This window comes from Malania oleifera, chromosome 12 (genome assembly GCF_029873635.1).
Source record: "Malania oleifera isolate guangnan ecotype guangnan chromosome 12, ASM2987363v1, whole genome shotgun sequence".
Lineage (NCBI taxonomy): Eukaryota > Viridiplantae > Streptophyta > Magnoliopsida > Santalales > Ximeniaceae > Malania > Malania oleifera.
The window spans coordinates 60,639,026-60,665,928 of record NC_080428.1 but is presented as its reverse complement, the minus strand read 5'-3'; the positions used below and the strand labels follow the sequence as shown (position 1 = coordinate 60,665,928).

The following is a 26,903-nucleotide window of genomic DNA, read 5'->3' as shown; positions in this document are numbered from 1 at the left end:
CAAATTTCAATAATCAAAAACCTTAAATATTTAACACCTACTACTAAAAAGACCGAAATGTATTTGATATTCTATTTAAATACACAATCAATATTTAGAAAGGTCCAAATACCTTAAGAAAGATTCAAAATGTTATTACATCAGATCATCCAAAATATTAACAAAAATTTCCAAAAATATAATTTCCTTAACATATCCAAAAAATGCCCATGGCTCCAACTTTATTAATCCAACATATCGCTAGGGCGAGAAAAACCAAAAAAAAAAAAAAAACAAAGAAATATAATGAAGAAACTAAAATTATAAATAAAAGAGATAAAACCCAACAATAAATCAATTTGATTTGTTTATAACCTTGGAAAATTTATGCCCCTTTTGCACATGACTTGTTCCTATGCTACCGTTTCCCAAGATTTGTTCCTATGGGTCATTTTACTCACGAGTGTGGTGCCGATGGTCAATTTTTTTTAGAAATGTGAATGTAGACGCCCCATTTTGACCGGGGCTTATATAACATAAAAATTGTGTAAATACAATAAAATAATAAAATGCAAGAAAATAAAAATAAAAGGAAAATTAATTTTTTTCATTGAAAAATAAAAAAAAATAAAAAAAATAAAAGTTGAAATAAAAAAAGAGGGTTGGATTCTCCACGCTTACCCCTGCACACACATACAATAGAATTTCAATTAGGAAATCAGAATTGAAAATTGATAAGTTACGTAAGATTGATTGAACAATTTAAATTAATTAATCAACTTAATTAACAAAGTAGTTTTAAGTTTGATTGATTAATTTAAATTTGATTAGTCAATCAAATTTAAATGAAGATTCAGAAATAGGTCTATAAACAGAGGATTTGAGAGAAAGACAAGAACACACAGATAGAAACTGAAATTCAGATAGTTAAAAGGGGAATTTATCACCGAAAATTTTGAGAAAAGAATTGTGTGGGAAAAGCTAAGTAGATGAGATTGAATAAATTGAAGATGATTGAGGACTAAAGAGTTTGAATTGCTGCAGAGGCTTGGAATTAAAGGGCTCGGGCAAAGAAGAAGGTAGGAGAGCATAAGAGGTTGGCTCCTTAAATTTGTGCTATTCAATTCAATTCTAGACATGATTTCATGCTTAAATTTGAACAAATTTTTTGTTAACAAAATTCAATTTTAAACCAGTTCAATTTGGAAAAATACCACAAAATAGTCCAAATAAAATTCGAGCATTTGACCTGAATTTAGAAAACCCAGACCCAAATGCCCAAGACTAGGATTCTTAGACTCAACCCCATGTTTGGATCTAGTAACTCGGATCCGAGTCAACTTGACCCAGATCCTATTCAACTGATCCAAGGACCCAAGATCCAGACCTAGGTCCATTGACTTTTAACCCAAGGCCCAACTGAACTAAAAGCAATAAAAGCATGTTTAATAGTTTGAGCCTATTGGGCTTAGCCCAATTGGCCAAGCCCCATTTAACTAGGTCTAAGCCCAAAATACAAGGGGCCTAACTGGGTTTGGCTCAATTTAACCGTAGCCCAAAACTAGGTTCCTTGCCCAATTCATTCCTAAATTGCACCTTATTTTTCATTTTCTTTTAAATTTTTAATATTTATTTACTTTTTAAGGAGTTAATTAAATACCATTAGATTCAATTTAGGGATAATTTATAGTTAATTAGGTACCGTTCATAGAACTGGTGTGCAAGGGGTGCTAGTACCTTTCCTTTACATAACTAAACTCTCGATGCCAATTCTAGTAAATGCAGATCGAGACTATTAGTTCCTTGACCTCAGATTAGTCTAAAGACCAATCAATGGGTAGTAATTAGGTGAGCTAACTGTACTTAGGTAAATAACAGGTTAGTGGCAACTCTATTGAGCTTATATTATTATTATTCCTTACCATTCTGGACCCTTCTTCAAGATGTTGTGACAGCTTGGCGACTCCACTAGGGAGTTAGAGTGTCAATCCATTAATTAATTATAAATGATCACAAATATGAATTTAATGGTCCTTTTGATTACTCCATGAAATTTTACCTGTAAATATGAATAATTGTTGTGTACTTGTGAATATTTTACTTGTGTATATAACTCTTATATGTATGTTGTGAATGAATTGATAAGTATGTGCAGGATGTGATGATGTGTTGGGATTAGGGAATAGACTTTTAAATCTATCTAAGTACACACACTTTCATGAGCCTTATACTTGGGCTTTACCCTTTTATGAATAGATAGGGGTGTAGTACCATTAGCTCCTATAAGACAAGGTCTTGGGGGCCGCGGGAACCATTTCGCTCATTTTGTACTTTGTCTAAGCCCACTAGGTAAGGATAGGGGACATTTTGGGAACCTATTGTTTATAAGGAATAAAGCTTGAACCACACATATCTGACTCTAGCTTCCTTCCTTAGGATAGAGCCTTGGAGAAAACCTGTAAGTGATAAATTCACTTGGGATTGGGAGAGAGGAGCTTCATCCTTCTTCACATGACTTAGTCTAGTCTTTTTTATAGTTTTGAGTTCCTTTTTGTTATTTCCTACATTCTGCATCCATTTTAGGCATACACGCTACTTAGCCAAAATTCTAGATTAGCCCCAAATCACTTCATGGATAGTGGTAAACAATGAAGAATAAATAGAGATTCAACAGTATTTTGGAGTATGAACAAGTCATTAGAAACACAGTTGGATTGAAGGAATTGAGGGGCAATCTGATCAAGTTGGTGCATCAATCAAATTAATCCTCATAGATCTCCAACCATCGTGTCCTAAGGTAGTTCCCACTCTTCATATAGGACTTTTAGTTTCTAGGTCTCGCCTCAGTTTCATATAGGAATGGAGATTCAAAGAAAAAGTATGACTATAGGAAAAGATAGGGATGCATGAAAGATTTCTTAGTGAGGAAAGATATGTCAGGAGCTGAATTGAATGCTAAAAAAATAGGATAATTCTTAGGATCCAGCAGAGGAAGAGTATCTACAAGTCAATGAGGACAATTCGATTTTGAAACTGCATAAGGTACATCAAAAGCTGGGTTTGTTTGGGCATTTTCATTAGGGGATAGGGTATTTCTAAGAATTTTGGAAAATTAAGTGGTTGTTTTAGATTGTATTGCATAAGCATTCATGCATTTTATGCATGGTCATACATACATAGTCATTACCAATGGGTCATTGCTCACATTCCAATTGCTTGCAAAATCACTATGACTGAGTGGTAAAGTCACAAATATAATTGAGTTTGATCAGAATTATAGGGTTCCAACATTGATCAAAACAAGTCAATATCATTCTATCCTTATAACACTAGACAAAAAGGTCAAAATCATGGGAGAGCATATGGAAAACTGCATTAGGGGACTTAAGCAAAGTCATGAGGAGATCAGTCAGTATGTTCATGAGATTAAGCATAAAATGAATAAGTTGATGAAGATGCTTACAACTATGAGTAAGGGGGAAAGCTATGCAATCTCCATAGCCTACAATTAAAGAGGATCCTTTATTTAATTTCCACTAGGATTCACACCAGTCAGTGGACATCCTTCATCACAACTGTTAAATGCAGGTTCTAGGTCAAGCTTATATCCATTTGTTCCAACGACACTAGCCCCGGGGTTCCAATCAACTAGGAATACATAAGCATCACCAATCATAATTCCTGATATTGAAGAAAGAGGAATAGCTAAGGAAGCAATTAAAGAACATACCCCTAGCTTGGAGGTGAACCGTAGGTAAGAAGTATTAGAAGAGCACTTGCGAGTTGTGGAGGGTACAAACATGTTTGGATTAGTGGACGCATTTGACCTATGTTTAGTGCCTAATGTGATTCTACCTCCGAAATTTAAAGTCCTGGATTTTGAGATGTGTAGTGGGTCCAAGTGTCTAATTACTCATGAAGATGTATTGCCAAAAAATGACTGCGTATTTTGATAATGATAAGATGTTAATTCATTGTTTTTAGGATAGCTTGACTGAGGCAGCCATGAGATAGTATATCCAGAGCAAGACCGTACAATGACCCGCACCTAGAAGGATCTAGCTCATGCTTTTATTACCCAGTATAGACATATGATTTTGATGTCTCCCGATAGGTTGACTTTGCAGAATATGGAGAAGAAGATGAGTGAATCATTTAAAGAATATGCTTACTGATGGAGAGAAATGGTAGAATATGCTTACCTCTGGTTAAGGATAAAGAAACAATTTCTTTATTTGTCAACACCCTCAAAGATCTATATTTTGGCCTTCTTATTAGAAGCACTCCCCAGAATTTTGCAGATTTGGTAATCATAGGAGAAAGAATTGAAGGGGCATTTAAGATGGGAAGGATGGGCAACTCAAGTATTAGACAAGGAGCTATGAAGGAAGGAATGGAAAAAAATAAAAATGGGGAGGTGCAAGAAATACAAGGTCACCCTTATGGAGGAAGTAATGCCAAAAAGAAAAGGGTGCTCACTTAGCATAATTCCATGTTGAGTTGACTGGTTGCCAACTTCGGTAGTGGATCAATTGACACTGAAGTTGTTAGAAATGGTGAATCTCAAAAGGGGGGTGAATTGGATATTTAAAAAATTTAGGTAACTAAAACAATTTTAACGGCAATCTAATTAATGCAAATCCAATGAATATTCACAAAAAATATAAATTTAGTTTATGCTCGTGTTCTAAGTATGTACAGGCAATCCCAAAATGTATAAAAGTAAATGTGCAGAAATAAAAGAGTATAGGGAAGAGAGAATAAAACCCAGATTTTATAAGGTTTGGCTATACTCGCCTAAGTTCTTGCCTCAAGAAAACCACTTGAGGATTTCACTATCCACTTTCAATAGGCAGAGCCACCTCCCTCCTTGACTCGGCAGAGAGGCCTTTACAATCCCTCCATATAGGCGGAGATGCCTTTACAATCCCTCCTTGTAGGCGAAGATACCTCTCCAAGCAATATCCCCTTACTTGGCATGATTCAAACTTGAACCAAGAAAGTAAATGAAGATGCAAATGGTTTTGTGTACAAAGAGTGCTCCCTCAAGAGCTAATGCGTACAATGAAATATCAAATCTAATACACTCTCAAATGAATATGAATGAAGCTCAAAGGAGAACCTATAAGGTGAGAACCTGAAAGATAAACAAGAGTTTGCAAAGTACTTGAAAAGATTTTTCAAATGAGGCTCAAAACTTTGGATGTTTGTAATGAATGTATATATCTTTCCTTCCCTTGATAAAACAAGTTGAAAGTCTTCTATTTATAGCCAAAATGGCCTACTAGCCATTTTATGACCGTTGGGGGTTGATAATAATTGTTTATTTTGAAAACTAGTTGTTTCTCGAGATTCTGGGTTTTCTGTTGTGGACACCCTTCATTATTTTGGGCATAATTTTTTATAGAAAACTCCAAATGGGACGTCCTTAGTATTAAAAGAAAGTTAAGAAAAAATCTCACAACTTTCGTGTTGAACACTTTTTAATATGAAAAGTTATTGATGGAGAAAATTTCTTATCAATGCGGTGGCAGAAACATGAAGGGAATTTTGAAAATCTTGTTTTGGAGTTTTATTTCAAAAATGATTTTTACACTTGAAATAATTTTTGCACATTTATAAAATGATTTTCAACACTTTGAAAAAATTTTTGTTGCACATCTTAAAAATGATTTTCAATGGAATATAGAGTGTCTAGGGTCCAACTAAGGTCACCTATGAGCTTCTTCACATAATCAATGAAAGTGTACTTACATAAGTCCTATTTGCAAAATAATGAAATAGATTCATTAAATTCTTCAAGTTTGGACTTCATGAGCTCCATAAACATAGTTATAGTTTCAAGTTTGGTCTTTATATGCTCCATGTTCATAGCGTCTTGTGTGCTTCATGACTTTCAAATTTGCATATGTTATTATGCTTAATACCTTAATCCCTGTAAACATACTTAGTAGCACAATTAGACGTCTTGGTTTGTCATTATCAAAATATGATGAAACCTAAAAGCCAGCCAAAGTAATACTGGAAAACTTGATTAAATCAGTGACATGTGCTTGAGTACCCAGTGATGAGGAAATCAATGAAATTATAGGGAAGTTTATGAATAAGAGGAATACACCCTATAAATTATTTTTGTTCAGATTATTTTGAATTTAAATGAAATAAAATGCATTTCAGTCTCATATCATTTTATCATCCTTTGACTGTCACTTTTTGCCAAATTTTGTTTGGGTTTGCTTGTGTTTTGTGCAAGGATATAGGAAATGGTTTTGCTAGTACGGAAGACATGGAGCTAATAATTGATTTTGAGAATCCATTCGATGGGGCAATAATAAAATAAAAAAATATGTAAATGAAAAAATTGAAAAAATGGGGGGAAAAAATGAAACCTCAAGGCTAGTGCTTAGTAGGAACCTCACTTCAACGGTGGATCCTTGATAGTTTTAAGGAGATAAACTAGTCTAGAAAAGGATGTTAACAATCCATAAGGATTCTTGTAGGAAATGGATTTCAAATTATAAAGGGTATTATTAGGAGAAGCATTGATGTTAGTTGATATAGATAAATATGACATTTCACACTTTATCATATTTCGCTTGGTGACATGTGTTTCATGAGATTAATGAGTAAGGTTCATTGACTTTCTATTCTAAATTGTGGCTAGTATATTATGGGTGAAATGATTATGCTCTGATCAAATGAGGGGTGACCATCTTTGATCGGCTAGTATTCCTAAAAGAACCAAACAATGCATTGACTTACCACTTGGATCCTGAATTGAGCCTTAATTTTTTAAACCAAATATTTTTCTTAAATTCACTTTACTAAAAATTTAACCTGAGTTTTGGTCCCCTAGTGCCTAACAATTCATTTGAGGCAATGATTATCACCAAAAAAATAACAAACCATCTTTCTGCTACTCAAAAGAAAATCAAATAAGAAATCCTTTGCTAGCCTTGTTGAACCTGAAAAATTTATTCCTTGAATACACCATCAAATGATCACCCCCTCCCCCCAAAAAACATTGAGGCAATTTCAAGAAGATTAACATAGAGCCCCAAGTGAATCCCAAATAAAGAGGAACCGTTCCTTCATAAAAAGAAAAGCAAAAGATATAGCAAAAGAATGGGAAATACAAAATAATAATAATAATAATAATAATAATAATAATAATAATAATAATAATAATAATAATAATAATAATAATTGTAACGACCTGCTTTCCTTGCCATTTTTTTCCTTAATACAATTAATAAAAATTACTCCAACTCCCATGTGACGTTACCATATTTCTACAGCCGAAAAGGCCACTGAGGAATCCTTGTACACACAAAAGACATACCTACACAGTGGAAAACATAAAGTCATACACTCATATCTACAATACCAGAGTCTAGTGTCTCCACACCGTACATACTTATTTACTTGTCACCCCAGTATCAACTACTCAAAATACTATCACCTAAATACCCTTACCCTAAAGACAATGCAGTGCAATTGATTCCTCTATCTGTCTATCTACGAGTCTGCTCTACTCGCCCAACTGGTTGACCTGAAAAATATTAAATTCACTCAGGTGAGACAGCGCTCGGTAGGAGGAAACATGCTATTACTAGTGTGTGCCAAATGAGTTACACAAATAATTTACTAATATTTTACTAAAACCGTAAAACTGATAGAATAATATATTGTACAACTTACATTTATCACAGTTTAAAATACAATTGTGCATCTGAGTTTTCTAGTCACACATAATTCTACTAATATAATAAATCTACTGCTATATTGTAAATCTGTGTATATAGAAATAACTGTGATAATACCCTAGGAACTAAATGTCATGATTTAACCTTTCATGATGGGGTTGTGCAGCTCTAGGCGGGACTTAACACTGATTGGCCCACCAGGTAAGTCAATCTGAAATTCTACCAATCATCAATTTGGCCTACTACAATCTCTCCAGGCACGATAACTAGTCTCTACCTCGTCAAATAGGCCACCTCAACGCAGACCTCTGGGGAGACTGCAATCTCTCCAGGCACGGTAAATCGTAACCCACACACTACCTGAGATATGTGGTTGCACTCTGATTTGAAATATGGTATCGTGCTCTACTGTCTGAATCTAACTGAATAATTCATCAAGGTCTGATACTATTTAATACTACTTATAATTATCTTACTATTTTTATCATAATTTTGAAATAACCATAACATTTTTAAACTGACCTGCATAATTTGAATATCTGACTGAATAACTAAACAACTGAGTGTTATGATTCTGAAGTCATAACATTTTGAAAAATACTATAAATCATATTTTCTGAAAACGTCATATTGATATTTTTTGTTAATATATTGTAAAACATGATATTTGTAAAATTGTATAAATACTATACTAAACTGTTTTGAACTCGTGCCACATGATTAAGTAATTAAATTCCCATGCTCTAAAATATGCATCTCCTAATATAATAATAATATTCTAGAAAAATTGAATAATAAACTAATTTATACTTCTGGTAAACTTTCTAAAATTTCTAGCATAGCATATTTCCCTTACTTATCTGACTAGGATGCTGGCCTCCACTCAACTCTTGCACCCTCGGTGTACCAACCCCAAAAACCTGAATTTACATATACAAATTCTCTAGTAAATCAATACACCCATATTTCCTGAAATTGCCTATTCATAATTTCTTGAACTATAATTTACCTGGGCACCCGAACATATACTTGTTGGGGTCCTCAACCCATGACTATAGGGACCCAAAACATCCTATTCCTCAAAATATAACACCCCAAATTTATTAAAAAAAAAAACACTAGTATATTCTTATAGAATACAAAATTTGGCCCCCAAATAATACTGGTAATACTGAAAATACCTAAAAATCCAATTAACCAAATTTTAGGATGGTTCCCAAACTGCTCAAATTGAATTTCCGCTCCAATTAGGTTGTAGAGAATCGCCCCAGGATCACCGTGGTAGCTTCTGATCATCGAACTAGGGAGAATCGAAGTTAGAAATCTAAAGAGAAACTCATTTTCTAGAGAGAGAAAATGAGAGAGAGAGAGAGAGAGAGAGAGAGAGAAATTTTTCATTGAAAACCCGTTTTTTGCATATTTATTGGTGGTTGGCCACATGGCCTCGTCGACGAGCCACGTTGCCTCATCGACGAGTCCATGAAGGCAGTTTGTTGATAAATACGGTGCCCTCATGGATGAAATTTAGGCCCTGAAAACAGCCTCTTGGTAAATTCTTGTCGACGAGACACGCGTGTCCATATCGATGAGCCCAAGAAGACGATTCGTCGACGAATGCTTCGCGTTTGTCGATGAGACCTTATCCCTTTTTTGAAATTTCCCTTTTCTTTCCTTTTCTTATTATTTAATGACTATAAATTCTCCAGGTCTCTACATTCTCCCCTCCTTATAAAACTTCGTCCTCGAAACTTACTATTTGTACCATACACCACTCTCTGAAGAAAATTGACTACTTATTTTATTAATTACCCTCACTTGTGGCGGAGGAATACCGTGGTTACATTCAAGGTCCTGGGACATTACAAATATACTCATAAAAGAAAATTCTTCTAAAACCAAAACATTACCTATCCTATAATCTAAAATACAACCATATATGTATCACTCTATACTAAACAAACTTTGTCTTTATCTAAACAACACTGACTAATACTATAATTCATTAAAAAGTGTAGATACTTTTGTCTAATTTTTTCCTCAAGCTCCCACGAAGCTTCTTCTATAGCATGGTTTCTCCACAAAACTTTCACTAGCTGAATTTCCTTGGTGCGCAATTCTTATGTCTTTTGGTCTAAGATCTGTATTGGTACTTCCTCATAGGCTAGTGAATCTCTAAGCTCTATTTCTGCATAACTGATTATGTGGGACGGATCTGAGACATATTTCCTTAGCATGACAACATGGAATATGTCTTGTATTCTAGACAAAGCTGGTGGCAGAACTAGCTTGTAGGCAATTGACCTCATTTTCTCAAGTATCTCAAAAGGACCAATATACCTAAGGTTCAGCTTGCCCTTCTTCCCAAACCTTATAACCCCTCTCAGAGGAGCTACCCTTAAGAATACCCGATCCCCCACATCAAATTCTAACTCTTGGCGAAGAGTGTTTATGTAGCTCTTATGCCGACTCTGAGCTGTACTGATTCTTTCTTTAATTAGTCGGACTTTATCATACGCCTACTGCACCATCTCTAGACCCAAAACTCGCCTCTCACCTACTTCATCCTAGAAAAGAAGAGAACGAAACCTCCTACCATAAAATGCCTCGTAAGGTGTCATGCCTATGCTAGCCTGATAGCTATTATTGTAAGAAAACTCAACCAATGGCATAAACTAGGTCTAGCTACCCCCAAAATCCAGCACGTATGCACGAAGCATATCCTCTAATATCTAAATCATCCTCTCAGTATGACCATCCATACGTAAGTGAAAAGCAGTGTTGAATGCTAACTGTGTTCTTATAGCCTCTTGAAAACTTTTCCAAAATTGGAAAGTAAATTGGGGATCTCGGTTTGAGACTATGGATACCAGTACACCATGGGCACGAAATATTTCCTGAACATATATTTTTTCCAGTCTGTCCATGGAATAACTGACTTTAATAGGGATGAAGTGAGCGGTCTTCGTCAGATGATCAACGATCACCCAAATAGCATTCAACCCCTGTCACACTAGTGATAGCTTAGTAACAAAATCCATAGAGATGTGATCTCATTTCCACTCTGGATTGAAAAGTGGTTGTAACTGCCCTACAGGTCTCTAGTGCTCAGCCTTTATCTACTGGCACGTCAAGCATTGCTTTACAAATTCAGCGATATCCTTCTTCATTTTGCTCCACCAAAAGGATTTTCGTAGATCCCAAAGCATTTTAGTACTACCTGGATATACGATGTATAGGGATCTGTGAGCTTCTTGCAATATAGTTTTCCTGATCTCGGCATCTGCAGGAACACATAGTCTAGTACGGAACCACAGGGCTCCATCATCTGATATGCTGAAATCCTCCTCCTGTCCGTCTTGCACTTTTTTTATCAGCTTCGCTAACTCTTAATTCTGGTTAGCTTTAATCCTTTCTTACAACGTAGGCTGAATCACTAGGTTACCAATGAATGACTAGTGATCATCCTCTATCAGCTCCATGCCTAATCTCTCCAAATCCATCAGAATAGAGTTCTGAATCTCTACTGCTGATAATACTACTCCTACTGACTTTCGGCTCAATGCATCAACCACTACGTTTGCTTTCCTTAAATGGTAGCCAATAGTGCAGTCATAATCTTTAATAAGTTTCCGTCATCTTCTTTGCCTCATATTTAGCTCTTTCTGAGTGAAGAAATATTTTAAACTTTTGTGGTCCGTAAAGATTTCACATTTCCCTCCATACAGATAATGTCTTCAAATTTTGAGAGTGTACACCACTGCAGCTAGTTCCAAATTATGTACATGATAGTTTTTCTCATATTCTTTAAATTGCCTAGAAGCATATGCGATAACCCTGCCATGCTGCATCAATATGCACCCAAGTCCTTTTAGGGACGCATCACTGTATATCACGAACTCGTCCTCTCCTGATGTAATAGCTAACACTGGGGTGGTGACCAACCACTGCTTCAATTCCTAAAAGCTCTTTTCACAGTCATCGGTCCATTCAAACCTCATATTTTCCTCATGAGTCGCATCAACAGACCCGATAATCTGGAGAAACTGTCAACAAAGCGTCGGTAGTAGCCTGCCAAACCCAGAAAACTTCTAACCTCTTGGACATTCCTTGGTCTCACCCAACTCACCACTACCTCTATCTTACTTAGGTCAACTGATATGCTAGCCCCAGAGATCACATGACCGAGAAAAGAAACCTACCTCAGCCAAAATTCATATTTCTTGAATTTTGCATACAACTTCCTTTCTCTTAATATCTGCAACACCAACCTCAAATGATACTCGTGCTTCTCAAAACTCCTCGAGTAGACTAGTATATTGTCAAAGAATACCATGACAAACTATCCAAGTACTGATGGAACACCCGATTAATTAAATCCATAAATACTGCTGGTGTGTTAGTCAACCCAAATGGCATCACTAGAAACTCGTAATGCCCAATATCTAGTTTGGAATGTCATCTTTGAAATTTCTTCTGCCCTAACTTTCACCTGATGGTAACCCGACTGAAGGTTAATTTTAGAATAGACCTAGGTCCCTTGGAGCTGATCAAACAAATTGTCGATCCTAGGAAGAGGATATTTATTCTTGACTGTTAGTTTATTTATTTCCTTATAATCTATGCACATCCTCATGGTCCCATCTTTCTTCTTCACGAATAGAATTGGTGCTCCCCAGGGCAACACACTGGGCCTGATAAATCCTTTATCAAACAATTCTTGCAATTGATATTTCAGTTCCTTTAACTTGGCTGGAGCCATTTGATAAGGTGCTTTAGATATCGGTGCCAACCTCGGTAGAAGATCCATGGTGAATTCAACTTCACGGTCTGGTGGTAAGCCAGGTAATTCTTTTGGAAAAACGTCTAAAAATTCTCTGACCACAGAAATATCGACTTGTTTTAGTTCTTCTTTTGGTAATTCTTTTATGTAGGCAACAAATACCTAGCAACCATCTTGAATCAGTTTCCTCACCTAAATAGCTGACACAAGCTGTGGCGAAGCGCGCACACGTGAACCAATAAATTTATATTCTTGCTCACCAAGAGGTCTAAAAATCACTTCTTCCAAATGACAATCAATACTGGCATGATTAGCTACCAACCAATTCATACCCAATATTACATCAAACCCCTGCATGTCTAATATCACAAGATCAGCTAGCAATACTTTTCCCCGAATGGCGACTGAAAAATCCCTAAGTACCTTCCTACACCTCACCACTAATCTAGTCGGCGTAGCTACAGCTAACTCGACATCTAACAATCGTGCCTCATACCCAGTCAATTTAGCATACCCCGACGAAATAAAAGAATGGGTGGCACTTGTGTAAAAAAAAAAAAAAGCTTTATACGAAAAAGCGGTAAAGGTACCTGTAACTATGCCTCCAGCTGCCTCGGGGTCACATGACATCAACGCATAGACCCTCTCCAGTGCAGTGTTCCTTTGCTAGCCTCCATAAGGCGTCTGATAACCACCCCGAAATGGTCTGGGAGCTAATGCCTGAGTCGGCGATCCCTGACATGACCAAAACCTGTGCCCGAGTCTGCCACAACGATAGCAAACGTTCTCTCCCATCCTACGTTCACCTAGATGCCTTCGGCTATAGCTGAGACAAATAGGAATAGTTTGTCCACCATGAGGACCACTGTGCCCCCATCATCCGTCCCTGACTTCCTCTATATCGGTCTCCCCTCCATGGCCCTCGGCTAGAACCCACCTGGAAATCCTGAGGCGTGGGCATCTTCCTCTGACTCTAAGCTGCGACACCCTTTACATGCCACTCTCGATAATAGCAGCTCTATCCACCACCTCCGTGAATGTCTGAGCCCTAAAATCGATGACCTGCTCAACCAAATTCTGCCTCAGACCTTCCTCAAATTTCTTTACTTTCTTCTCCTCGTATGGTGCCAAGTGTAAGGCAAATCGAGACAACTCAATAAATCATATTGCATACTATGATACTGTCATCTACCCCTGAGCTAAATGCAGGAATTCTATAACCTTCACACTCCCAACGATAGTAGGGAAATTCGCTTGAAGAACAACCCCTTGAACCGACTCCACATCACTGGTACGGGATCAGACCTCTGCTCCTCAATCAGCTTTACCGATCTCCACCAGCGTTTTGCCTCCCCTATCAATTTAAACGATGCAAATGACACCTTATGTTTGTATGTATATGAAAGCACCGCCAATATCTCCTCAATTTCTTAACCCTAATTTTCAACCATAATCGAGTCAACTCCTCCAACAAAGGATGGGGGCTTCATTCTCGTAAACTGCTCGATCGTGCAGTCATGCTCCTCCGAGCTCCTAGCCATCTCAGCCATCACCTATTGGGTTATACTATGCAGTACTGCATCAGAATCTCTACCCCATACCAGAAGTTCTTGATCCATCACCCCCAACATTTGTACCACTGCTCCTTGGGTCCATCCTAAAAAGATGAAGAACATAAGGACCCTATCTCCCATATAGATCTAATTTATTTCATCTTATTGAAATCTCATATTTACTATTAACTACACTCCCTAGTCCTAACTCAAAATCCAATCATGCAACCTAGACACATGACTCGTCAATAGTTTACTATAACTTTCTTGAAATCGTCACCCCAGGAAAGACACCGAAACCACCACAAAAATCCTGTACCCAGATCACAGAACAAAACCTCAAATCTTTTTCCTATATTCTGGTATTGTTTTTGTTGTACTCTAAAATCTACAAAACCTAGCAACATAGGCTCTGAAACCAAATTGTAACAACCTGCTTTCCTTGCCATTTTTTTCCTTAATACAATTAATAAAAATTACTCCAACTCCCATGTGACATTACCACATTTCTACAGCCTAGAAGGCCACTGAGAAATCCTTGTACACACAAAAGACACACCTACACAGCGGAAAACATAAAGTCATACACCCATATCTACAATATCAGAGTCTAGTGTCTCCACACCGTACATACTCATTTACTTGTCACCCCAATATCAACTACTCAAAATACTATCCCCTGAATACCCTTACCCTAAAGACAGCGCAATGCAATTGATTCCTCTATCTGTCTATCTGCGAACCTGCTCTACTCTTCCAACTGATTCACCTAAAAAATATTAAATTCATCAGGGTGAGACAACGCTCAGTAAAAGGAAACATGCTATTACTAGTGTGTGGTAAGTGAGTTACACAAATAATTTACTAATATTTTACTGAAACCGTAAAACTGATAGAATAATATACTATACAACTTACATTTATCACAGTTTAAAATACAAATGTGCATCTGAGTTTTCTAGTTACACATAATTCTAGTAATATAATAAATCTGTTGCTATACTATAAATTTGTGTATATAGAAATAACTGTGATAATATCCCGGGAACTGAATGTCATGATTTAATACCTCATGACAGGGTTGTGCGGCTCATAGGCGGGACTTAACACTGTTGGCCTACTAGGTATGTTAATTTGAAACTCTACCAATCATCAATCCGACCTACTGCAATCTCTCCAGACATGATAACTAGTCTCTACCTCGTCAAACCAACCACCTCAACCCAAACCTCTAGGGAGACTGCAATCTCTTCAGGCATGGTAGACGATAACCCACACACTACTTGAGATATGTGGTTGCACTCTGATCTGAAATAGCAATGGTACCGTGCTCTGCTGTCTGAATCTGACTGAATAATTCATCAGGGTCTGATACTATTTAGTACTAATACTTATAATTATCTTACTATTTTTACCATGATTTTGAAATAACCATAACATTTTTAAACTGATCTGCATAATCTGAATATCTAACTGAATAACTGAATAATTGAGTGTTATAGTTCTGAAGTCATGACATTCTAAAAAAACTATAAATCATATTTTCTGAAAACAACATATTGATATTTTCTGCTAATATATTTTCAAACATGATATTTGTAAAACTGTATAATTATTATACTAAACTGTTATGAACTCATGCCACACAATTAAGTAATTAAATTCCCATGCTCTAAAATTTGCATCTCCTAATATAATTATAATATTTTGGAAAAACTGAATAATAAACTAATATATACTTATGGTAAACTTTCTAAAATTTCTAACATAGCATATTTCCCTTACTTATCTGACTGAGAGGCTAACCTCCACTCAACTCTCGCACCCTCAGTGTACCAACCCCAAAATCCTGCATTTACATATACAAATTCTCTAGTAAATCAATACACCCATATTTCCTCAAATTGTTTATTCATAATTTCTTGAACTATAATTTACCTAGACTCCCAAACATATACTTGTTGGGATCCTTAACCCATGACTATAGGGACCCAAAACATCCTAATCCTGAAAATATGACACTCCAAATTTATTCAATAAAACACCAGTATATTCTCATAGAATACAAAATATGGCCCCCAAATAATACTGGCAATATTGAAAATACCTATAAATCCACTAACCCAAATTTTAGGATGGTTCCCAAACTGCTCAAATTGAATTTCCACTCCAGTTAGGTTGTAGAGAATCTCCCTAGGATCACCGTGGTAACTTTTGATCGTCAAACCGGGGAGAATCGGAGCTAGAAATCTAGAGAGAAGTGAGAGAAACCCGTTTTCTAGAGAGAGAGAGAGAGAGAAAAAGAGAGAAATTTTTTGTTGAAAACCCGTTTTTAGCATATTTATAGGTGGCTGGCCACGTGGCCTTGTCGACGAAGACGATGCCCTTGTCGACGAAATTCAGGCCCTAAAAACAACCTCTTGGTAAATTCTCGTCGACAAGACATGCGTCCACGCCGACGAGCCCAGGAAGACGATTCATTGGCAAACGCGACCCTGTCCCTTTTGTGAAATTTCCCTTTTCTTATTATTTAATTACTATAAATTTTTCAGGTCTCTACAGGGAAAAAAATCAAGGGCATACTTCATAGGTGATCATTGACAAATGCTACCCAGACAAAATTCATGACTTTGAGCCTTATTAAATCTTTTTCTTCTTTAGCCCATGCCCCCAACCTACATTACGGTCCAAAATGAAAGTCCTGACCTGATTGGTATGTGCTAGTACCTTAAATGAATTGTCAATCTCATTAGAGTTTGAACAACGTTATGACCTGTTCCTAATAAGGTATGTAAGCAGCTTATTTTAGGAACAAGTTCGGCCAACGTTTTGCACCACTAGGGGCATAAATGTCATTTTGAGGAGGGGTTTTGAGCCTTAGCTTCCCTGTTATTCTAGAAACCTATATCCTTAGCCTACGTTTTGTCCCGTATTTTAAAGTCCACCCTGAAATTGAAATACTTATCAAAATACCTGATAAGAAACTGATTATAATTTAGGATGGAAAGGCTGGAATGGGCTATGGAACACAAATCAATTAAGAAGGTACTATTGGAAGTTGGCGTCAAATTTATAGTGAAATAGTGCAGAAGTGGGTGCAACAGATGGGCAGTATCAGTTTTGGGGCATAAAAAAAAAAAGAAAAAAAAAGAACAAGTCTGGGATGAAAATGAAAAATAAAGGAAAACTAAAAAATCAGAGGTGTTTGCACGTTGATTTGATTCTCTAAGTTAACATCAAGATTACACGACATCAGAATACTAGTAAAGCCGCTTCTTATTAAACAAGCATAAAAACCAGGTAAATAGACAATTTTAAGCATTATATTTGTATCCTTAATGAGATTGCATTATTTGATTGCATACTTATTCATTTAACTTTATTTATACATTAAGAGTGTAGTCTTTAAGGGAATGCCATTGTCAGGTCATGTTGAACACAGTACACCGGACACCGTAGAAAAATGGTGTAGTGGAGAGAATGAACCAAACCCTAATTGAAAGGGCTTGGTGCCTAAGGTTGCATGCTAGGCTCGTGATGAATTTCTAGGCCGAGGCGGTTACTATGACTTTTTTTCTTGGAAAACAGATCACCAAGGGCATCATAGATGGAAAGTGGTTGAGGAGGTGTGGACAGGTAATGAGGTAAACTACTCCGAATTGAGAGTGTCTGGGTGTCCAGCATATACGCACATTCCTGGATAGAGTATACCCCAGTTCCCAGTCATGCTTCGGACGATTGGCGCGCCTCGGCTACCTTATGCCACTTGAGCGGATTACACCAACAAAGGCTTCAAGTTCGCTGGATAAGGTATACCCCGTCTTCTAATCGTGCTATGGATGATTGGTGCGACCCAGCTACCCTATGCCATTGAGTGAATGACTTACTTTGGGAAACCCTAATATGGATAATTGACTGAGCCTAGGTATTGCTCACTAAATGCTAGGGTGGATTCATAACCTGAGAACTAAAGATTTAGCTACTCACGTTGCTTGAAATTAAGATAAGGTATTGAAAGATGGAATTGAAAGCATACTTTTATTGAAATTGAATTGAAATTACACAAAGCAATGTAAATTGACAAGGTATTGAAATCTACTCTACTTGGCACCAATCAGGTTTAAGGTTTGTCACGAAACCTTTGAAATACCAACAAAGAACCAATCTAACCTAATCTAAATGGCACCAATCATACTTGAGGCTTGTCATTGGGCCTTAGAAGCACCAAAAGATAACCACAATTGCAGATTACAACTTGAAATTGAACAGAGCAAGGAATTGAAAACTAATCTAAATGGCTCCAATCGGCACTCAAGGTCAGTCACTAACCAAGTAGGAGCCAAAAGGGAACCCTAATCACCTATTCAAAGTTTGATTTTATACCCAAAAGGGAAGCGATAGGATTCAAATTAGGAAAGTTTCTCCTAAAATATCGCGCAGCAGTTTCTAAACTTGAACATAGTTGACCTAGTCGAACCTTGGACTTCTCCTGGTCGTGGCATGGTCGAGCTATCTGGGAAATCTTCTTGTTCATTTGTTGGCTTCCTCGACCTGGTCGCACCTTCAGGATATTTTGGTCGCTCCTTGGTCGAGGTATTATGTGATTCTTCAATTAATCAGCACTTTGGAGTCTTCCTTTCCTGACTTGGTCGCCCCTTGTAATTGCCTGGTCGCACCACATAGTCGAACAGAGTCATGTTGCTTTGGATGGAACAAGACCTTGGAGACCTGGTCGAGCCTTGTGCTTCCCAATTGTTTCATTGGCTTCTTGCATTGCTTAATTCTTCAATTTAAGCTCCAATTTCCTAAAACATGAACAAACCACGTGTAACTTCGAACTAGGACAAAAAGGGATAATTACCAAGAAAATGAGAAAAAAGCATAGGTAAATGGGGGCCTAAAATAATATATTTTAGGAACACATCAGAGTACGATTGCTGCATCTGTGTGAGGAAACTTGTAAATGGGTCTCTCATATTTATGTTGTTATATATTGACAATATGATGATTGTCGCTACATACATAACCGAGGTAAATCGGTTGAAGACTTTGTTGGGAAAAGAGTTTGACATTAAACACTTGGGTGCCACCTAGAGGATACTTAGCATGAAGATTCGCAAGGGTAGAGCTGTAGGGAGACTATGGTTATCTCAAGGCGGCTATGTGGAGAAGGTGTTGGAAAGGTTTAGCATGACTAATACAAAGCTAGTGAGCACGCCTTTGGTGAGTCATTTTAGGTTGTCTACCATCCAATGCCCAAGAACAGACAATGAGGTACGTGATATGTCGAAGGTCCCCTATGCTAGCGTAGTGGGGTGTTTGATGTATGCCATGGTATCTACGAGGCCAGACCTGGCACATGTTGTCAACGTGGTGAGCAAGTTCTTCTCGAATCTGGGTTGACGTACAACATTGGCAGCAAAGTGATCCATCAATACTAGGTACATGGATGTTGACTACAAGGAAGACCTGGATGACGTGAGGTCTACCATAAGGTACGTATTTACCCTTGCAGAAGGACCTATTTGTTGGAGGTCTATGGTGTAGTTGCTCGTAACATTGTCTACTACTGAGTCGGAGTACCTGGTAGTGGTTGAGGCTGCCAAGAAAGTGTTGTGGCTTACAGGATTGGTCAGAGAGTTGGGTGTCTAGCGTGGTGGGGTTTAGCTACAGTGTGATAGTTAGAGTGTCATCTACTTAGCGAAGAATCAGGTGTACCATGTGAGGATGAAGCACATTGATGTGTGGTATCATAGGGTCAGGGAATTGATTGCTTCAGGAGAACTTCTTCTTGAGAAGGTTCATATGTCTAACAATGCGGCTGATATGCTAATGAAGCCAGTCACAACGGAAAAGTTCAAGCATTGCTTGGATTTTATCAACATCTCCAAGTGCTAGACAAGAGATGGATCCAATCTACTGTCTCTAGTGGAGCAGCAGTTATGCTTTTAGATTTCCTAAGTGGTGAATATTTGCCAAGGTAAAAACTGTTGGGGATGTGGCTCATAGTTTAAGTGGAAACACGTGCACTAGGAAAGCTATGTGAAGCGAGGAACAAGAGTAAGAGAGAAAGCTATAGGAATAGGGCAAACCGTCGATGGTTTGGGCTATAACCGTCTACGGTTTCAATCAGAATGCAGAGTATTACTTCTCAGCTCTAAACCGTTGACGGTTTCTGAAGGCAAACTTCACGAAATTCAAATCGGGAGATCAGTAGATTGGGTAGATTGGAGGATTTTCCTCCGAGGATTGCTACAAGGATGATTTAGATAGGATCTAAGCTTCTTGTACGTTTAGGATTCGCATATAATCAATGATTTGTAACCCTAATGTAAGCTTGACACTATACATAGTGAAAACCACAGTTGTTGCTCCCGTGAACGTAAGCGAATTGTTGAACCACGTAAATCTTGTGTCTTTTAGTTGTGTTTTCATTCTTCTCATTACTAGTGTTTTCTTCTTTAGTATATTTTATCATCGAGTGATTGCATTGGTTGTTTGTTGATTAATTCGTGTGTGAGATTGTATGCTTCCATTGCACATCCACAAACAACACACCACTCTAGAAGTGTTGTGGTTTTCAAACCTTCTAACCTTTCACCTCAAAACATCCTTACCAAACTTGACTTTTTTGATCATGTACTAGATTGTTTTACAAATAACTCATAAATTAAGTACAACATCAACTCCATTCTGGCCTAATTACATTGTATTAATCAAATGCAGCATGTAAAATAAAATGAGGGTTTGTTTACTAATAAAAATAAATTTTAAAAAGTTACACACAAAACATCATCATATTTTAAATTTTTTTTAAATATTCACATGAGAAGTTCAGATAACATATAAATATATATATATATATATATATATATATATATATTATTTGACAAGTTTGTTTTTCAAATAAATTTGAAATCTGAAAATTACAGTTTTTCTTATAAAAAACTAAAAGTAAAAAAAATAAAAATAAAAAGTAGTACCATTTTTTTTTTGTTTTATAACTAAGCTATATATATATATATATTCCAACCTATCAATCAAAACTCCCCTTAGATCAATTGGTAGAATTTTCGCCAGAAACTCAAAGGCCTTTCAGCTATGTACAAGCTAATCGCTCATTATATATGGTCCTGGCACAAAAAACTGCATACTAAAATGACGTCAAGTCACTAATTAATTATATAACCCTTCCTAGTGATATGATGTAACAAATATACGTAAGCATTATTACGTCAGTGCATATAGATATATATATATATATATATATTCTGTGATCAGCACAACTTAAAGAAAAACTAAAAAATTATATGTTTGGCATCACCGGCCAAATGCAGAAAAGGTTAGGTAAGTGAATGGGAATGTGTGAGCCCAACATATATAATTAACCATGGTGACCCCAAAGCTAATCTTTTAATTAAATATGCAGGGACATAAGACCACCAACATTTTACTATATACATTTCTTTTTTATTTTTTATTTTTTTAAAGTTGAATTCGCCTGTAATTCATCTCTTATCTTTTACATTATTTTCACTACCTTGTAATTAAATTTAAACCTAAAAATGTCAAAACAATTAAGGACCCAATATTTAATTATAGATATTCAATTCCTTAGATACCATTTATGCACGTACATTATTATATATAATGTTCAATGGTCTTAAATGACATTTCATCGTTCGATACATTCCAAATGTTAATGCAACCGTAATGTCATACTTCGAATTCACGAAATAAAAAAAACAAAAAAGGCCAAAACAAAATTTAATTCAAGAAAAGATGACGATGCTGGGATGCTGGACTTAGGATGAGATCGAGTTAAGGCTCTTGCTGCTCTAGCCGGTCATGGCAAGGAATAAGATGGTGCCGATTATACTTTTATTATTATTCTGTTATTTGAAGTTGGAACTATGTAGGGAGGACAGTGACTGTTGTGTTCCCCTTATTTTTAGGCAAAGAGTTGGGTTGTTTCTTCAGACTTGAACCTATAAATAACCATTCAATCACAAAGAAGTAAACTTAAGGAACGTCAACTAGATCCAGAAAAGGAAAAAAGTAAAGTCATGAACTGCATAGATCTGGAGTACCCTAGAAAAATGAGGACGCATGGATGATGGGTATAGCTAAGATGAGAGGGTTAAGGCTGTTGCTGCTTTTAGCTAGTTCTGGCAAGGGACTGGAAAAACAATGCCCACAAATTAAGGTTTATCTAAAATGAAACCAAAAAATAAGCTAGCTAACCTGCAAAGGAAAGTGATGGAGGGGTGAAAAGAGAAAGAAAGAAATAGACAAAGAAAAGTATCCTATACGATTGTCCATTGCCCATTTGTCCCTACTGCAAGGCTTTCATACACTACTACAGGACCACAGCACATATGGGAACAGCTGAGATTTGGGAAAAGTTGAAAGCAATTAAAGGGCTCCTGCCCTTCCCCCACCCCATCTTCTCCCAAACCACACACCCAAAGCGAGATGGCCCGCTTGCCAGATCTCCCCCCGTCTCTCTCTCTCTCTCTCTCTCTCTAAAATACACAGTCAGCGCCCATGCCAATATTTCACTTCCCAAAAAGAAAAGAAAAGAAAGAAGAATCACTCATTTGGTAAGTAATTTCAGATGTGGCAATGAAAACCCAAAGCCACTTTAGGGAGAGATCAGACACATCACAGAAAAGAAAAGAAAAAAAAAAGACAAAATTCATCATACACCCATTTATGATGTGAATGCAAATTGGAGTACACTGAAATGGGAACTGGCTAGCTAGTTTGCTGCTGGACTTTCTTCTTCTTCTTCTTCTTCTTCTTCTTCTTCGTCTTCTTCTTTTAAATTGATTGGCAGGTGGCAGCTTATTAAGAATATCTGAAATGGTAAACGTCAGGGAAGTTCTTGGAAGGTAGACGAAGCCCTGGGGAGGACTGGGGTAGAAGTGGTCAACCACGTTTAACATACGAACTCGCAAGCGCAGCTAGCGGCGCCAATTGGTCGGTCGTCGGGGCATGTTGATTTCAACAGGTTAGTTTGGACTTTCATTAAGCATGCCACCTACTACATACGTATGATATATGCATGTATGTATGAATCAATAATTTATTAATTTATGACTAAGGGACTTTATTTTTGTTTTTTTACTTTTCAAATCCATGGCCACTCTTGTGACATATATATATATATATATATAGGTCATTTCTTGTCACATACTCTTATCTCTTACACTTTTTCCTCATCCTGTATTACTGTATACAATGTATAATTGAATGGGAGGGGACACTTATTCAATTAGTCCTTTAATTTTGTCAAAATTTAGAGGAAGATATTCTTTACGTGAATAGAATTTTGATTGTTTTGGTAAAGTATTGGGGGAGGACGGAGGGAGGCCTCTAAGTAGTGAATTTTATAAATTTAATTTATTGATAAATTATGTAAAGAAAACATGAAAGTCCTATGCATGTTTGGTTTAGAGTCCAAGGAAACTCTACATGACTCTTATAACATCTCATTCACAATAGTTACGTAAAATTGCAAGACCCGTAAAATAAAAAAATAATACTTTGTATAAACTATGAGAAAACGTTTGATAATAACAATTGATAATATGATAACAATTTTATGTAAAACATTATGAAGTGGGAATTTGGTTCTTCAATTCTTATGGCTAAAATGTACACATGTATGTATATACACATGCATGCATGCATATCTATATATATATATATATATATATATAAATCTTTCTTGTTATTTTTTATACTAAATTGCATACGAAATTATAGATTATAAAAATCGACTTTCTTAATGGATCAAGAATATATCTGCATTTACTTGTTGCTATGTACATCTTAATTTTACTTTTATATATATATAAAAGTAACTTATATTTCATTGCCTTGTTTTTTTATGACATGCATCAATCAATAAACCAACACATTGATCGTGAAACATATTGGATTTGATCCCCATTTTTCGTTGCACATATGATTAAATAATCCTGGTCAAGAAGGAAAAATATAAACAATACTTAATTTTCAAAAGCATGCAGGCCAAATTAATAATATTTTAATCAATTTAATCCATTGGATGCATGCATATACCTTCAATTTGAAATTGCAATAATTCCACATTCATCCGAACCTGCAGAAACAGTCAAAGACGATTTTACTGAACCAGGAGCAACTTAAATGGGGCGTGAAAAATGATGATGAAATACTGAATTAAATGTCTTTCATTAATTTGTAAGTTTTGTTTGTTGTAGCCGGAATTCATACAGTAGGGTTTTAAACCCTCATCAGAATCAAACGGTCAACAAGTGGTCCACGCGGGTCCCCATCAGCGGCCCCTACCACTCCTCAGATCTCTCGTCTTTTAAATTTTCTCCGCCATCATTCATCTCGAGCTCATTATTATATTTATGCGCTTTCACCTTTGGCTTTCTACTCTGACAAAAGCTAAGCTAGCTAGCTCTCCGCTCCAGCAACGACAACATAGTTAAATTTATCTGTTGGAATAGAAATTCTAAATTTAAGGGCATGGTTTTTCATACTGCTGAGTTGCTGCAGAGGTGCTCCCATGGAGAACAACCCTAGCTCCTCTAGAACTGACAGGAAGACCATAGAGCGAAACAGAAGAAATCAAATGAAAACCCTTTACTCCCAGCTCAGCTCTCTTGTTCCCCATCAAGGCTTAAGGGTTCTCTCTCTCTCTCTCTCTCTCTCTCTCTCTCTCTCTCTCTCTCTCTCTCTCTCTCTCTCTCTCTCTCTCTCTCTCTCTCTCTCTTAATGGGAAATATAAATTGCAGGAGGCAGCTTCAGTGCCTGATCAGCTGGATGAGGCAAGGAGCTACATAAAGAGGCTGCAGACGAAGCTGGAGAGGATGAAGGAGAGGAGAGAAAGCTTGATTGGGGGTCACAAGCTGAGTACGAGCGAAGAGAAGAGTGTGGGAGGATCAAAATCATTGCCACAAGTCGAGATTCGTGAGACGGGTCCTGCTCTTGAGGTGGTTTTGATCACTGGGTTGGATTATCAGTTCATGTTCAACGAGACGATCCGCATACTTCACGAAGGAGGCGCCGATATCGTCAATGCCAGCTTTTCGGTCATCCATGAGACGGTTTTCCACACCATACACTCCAAGGTACTAACCATGCGTTCGGAACATAGAAGTGAAATGGGATCAAACAGAATGAAATCAAATTTATCACTCTACTTTTACAGTCGATCATCATCTTTAGGAATTTGCTGGAATCAATTTGATGAAATGTGTGGCTAAGAATTAATGTATAGTTTTGGGATTTTGAGAGCATTTGGATTTATTTACTTACTAATTTATTTTTGGTAGGTTGAAGAGTCTTCATCAGCTTATGGCGCTGCTCTTATATCTGAGAGACTTAAGAAGTTGGTGCATGATGTGAATTAACCAGTCTTGAAGTATGATCAAACAACTATCTTCTTAATGAAATTAAGTTCTGTGCACATTTGTTTGCCTAGAAAGCGTGTTAAAATTTAATTATTGCAGTATATATATATATATTATCAATCATGTAGTCCAAATGCTTAATTTATCAATCCAGGAAAAAAAAAAAAGACCAGTTAAGAGTCAATTTGTGTTTTCTTTTGCAACATAAAATTTATATATATATATTCATGTTATTAATAGTGAACCATGTGTAATACATTAATTGTCTCAAATAAAATTAAATTATGATCATATTTATTGAGGTAATATGACAGCCCTTTAATATTAAATATAATGATGTTATCATAATTTACAATAATGATATATCAGAATATGAGAAGTCTATAATTATGATATATTATGTATATTAATTAATCACTTGATGGAAGTGATTAATATATAAAGGAGGTTTGGGGTTGGTCCTATCTCAACCTAGAAAGCTTGTGTTAAGATTTCCATCAAATTAAGAAAGAGCATAAGAAAGCATAAGGTTGTAGGATAGAAACACAGTCTAAGGATATACGCTTAGAGGCTATGGATCAAGTTATGATTTTCTTTTAACGTTTGTTGTGTAAAATTACGAGTTTTGAAGGTCCTTAAAATTAAAATGTATAAATCATGTTTTATCTTTAAACTTACATGATAAATAATGTTTATGTTTAAACTTACATGATAAATCATGTTTATGTTCAAACTTACATGTGATATCAGCATCAAGTTGTTAAACTCATGATTTTCGATTATGATTAAAGGTTTATGTTCCGTTAATTTTAGTTCATGAATTAAAGCACAATAACCTTCTGTTTTTCTAAGGTATAACGATGTAAATGTGGTATGCCTTGGATAATAAAGTCTGACAGTGCAGAACGTTTGTTGTGAAAGTAAATATATATTAATGTTATTATGTTATATGATTATAATTATTTAATTAAAAGAAATGTTATTTCTGAAGGTATAAATTTATTTATTTTGTGACACAAAGTTATATAACTTTTATGACTTGATCCGTAAAAATCAATAGGATATATATGTTAATGCATGCTAACATGAATCTGCAAGCATTATGCCAACATGTTTATGTTACTAATAACATTGTGATGTTATAAAGTGTTTTGATTTCAATCACCAAAGTGATTAAAACATCAAGTAAAGTTCTTATATGTTTGATGCTAGAATGATATTAAAAAAATTATTATAAGACATCAAGAATTACCCAAAGGTCGATTAATTGTTCTTATAATATAAGGATAATGATTTGGTAATATTATTATGTATTATTATCTATTTATCCAAAGATAATAGATACTTATAATGAGTGCATATAATGTTATCAAAGTATTTATTTAGCATCATTTTAAAGCATTTTATATTAGTGTTTATCTCTCAAAGGGAAACATTAATATATTTATGAATGTTTCATTCCAAGCATTAAGTG

The 26,903-nt window shown here is 36.2% G+C and overlaps 1 protein-coding gene across 7 annotated transcripts; it reads left to right on the top strand.

The window, feature by feature from the left end:
- The first annotated feature begins 649 nt into the window (after positions 1 to 649).
- LOC131144435 (transcription factor bHLH162) lies at positions 650 to 25,613 on the top strand. Of its 7 annotated transcripts, none has more exons than XM_058093088.1 (6): positions 650 to 1,058; positions 7,852 to 7,886; positions 22,898 to 23,031; positions 24,573 to 24,702; positions 24,812 to 25,147; positions 25,352 to 25,613. In XM_058093088.1, exons 4-6 carry the CDS (start codon positions 24,583 to 24,585, stop codon positions 25,427 to 25,429), a joined length of 534 nt encoding a protein of 177 aa, XP_057949071.1. In that variant the 5' UTR covers positions 650 to 1,058; positions 7,852 to 7,886; positions 22,898 to 23,031; positions 24,573 to 24,582; the 3' UTR covers positions 25,430 to 25,613. The 7 variants fall into 7 exon arrangements, with proteins under 7 accessions (XP_057949071.1, XP_057949070.1, XP_057949072.1 ...); XM_058093087.1 differs by having other exon boundaries at positions 650 to 1,075; XM_058093086.1 differs by lacking the exon at positions 7,852 to 7,886 and adding an exon at positions 15,098 to 15,142 and having other exon boundaries at positions 1,048 to 1,075.
- The last annotated feature ends 1,290 nt before the right edge of the window (positions 25,614 to 26,903 follow it).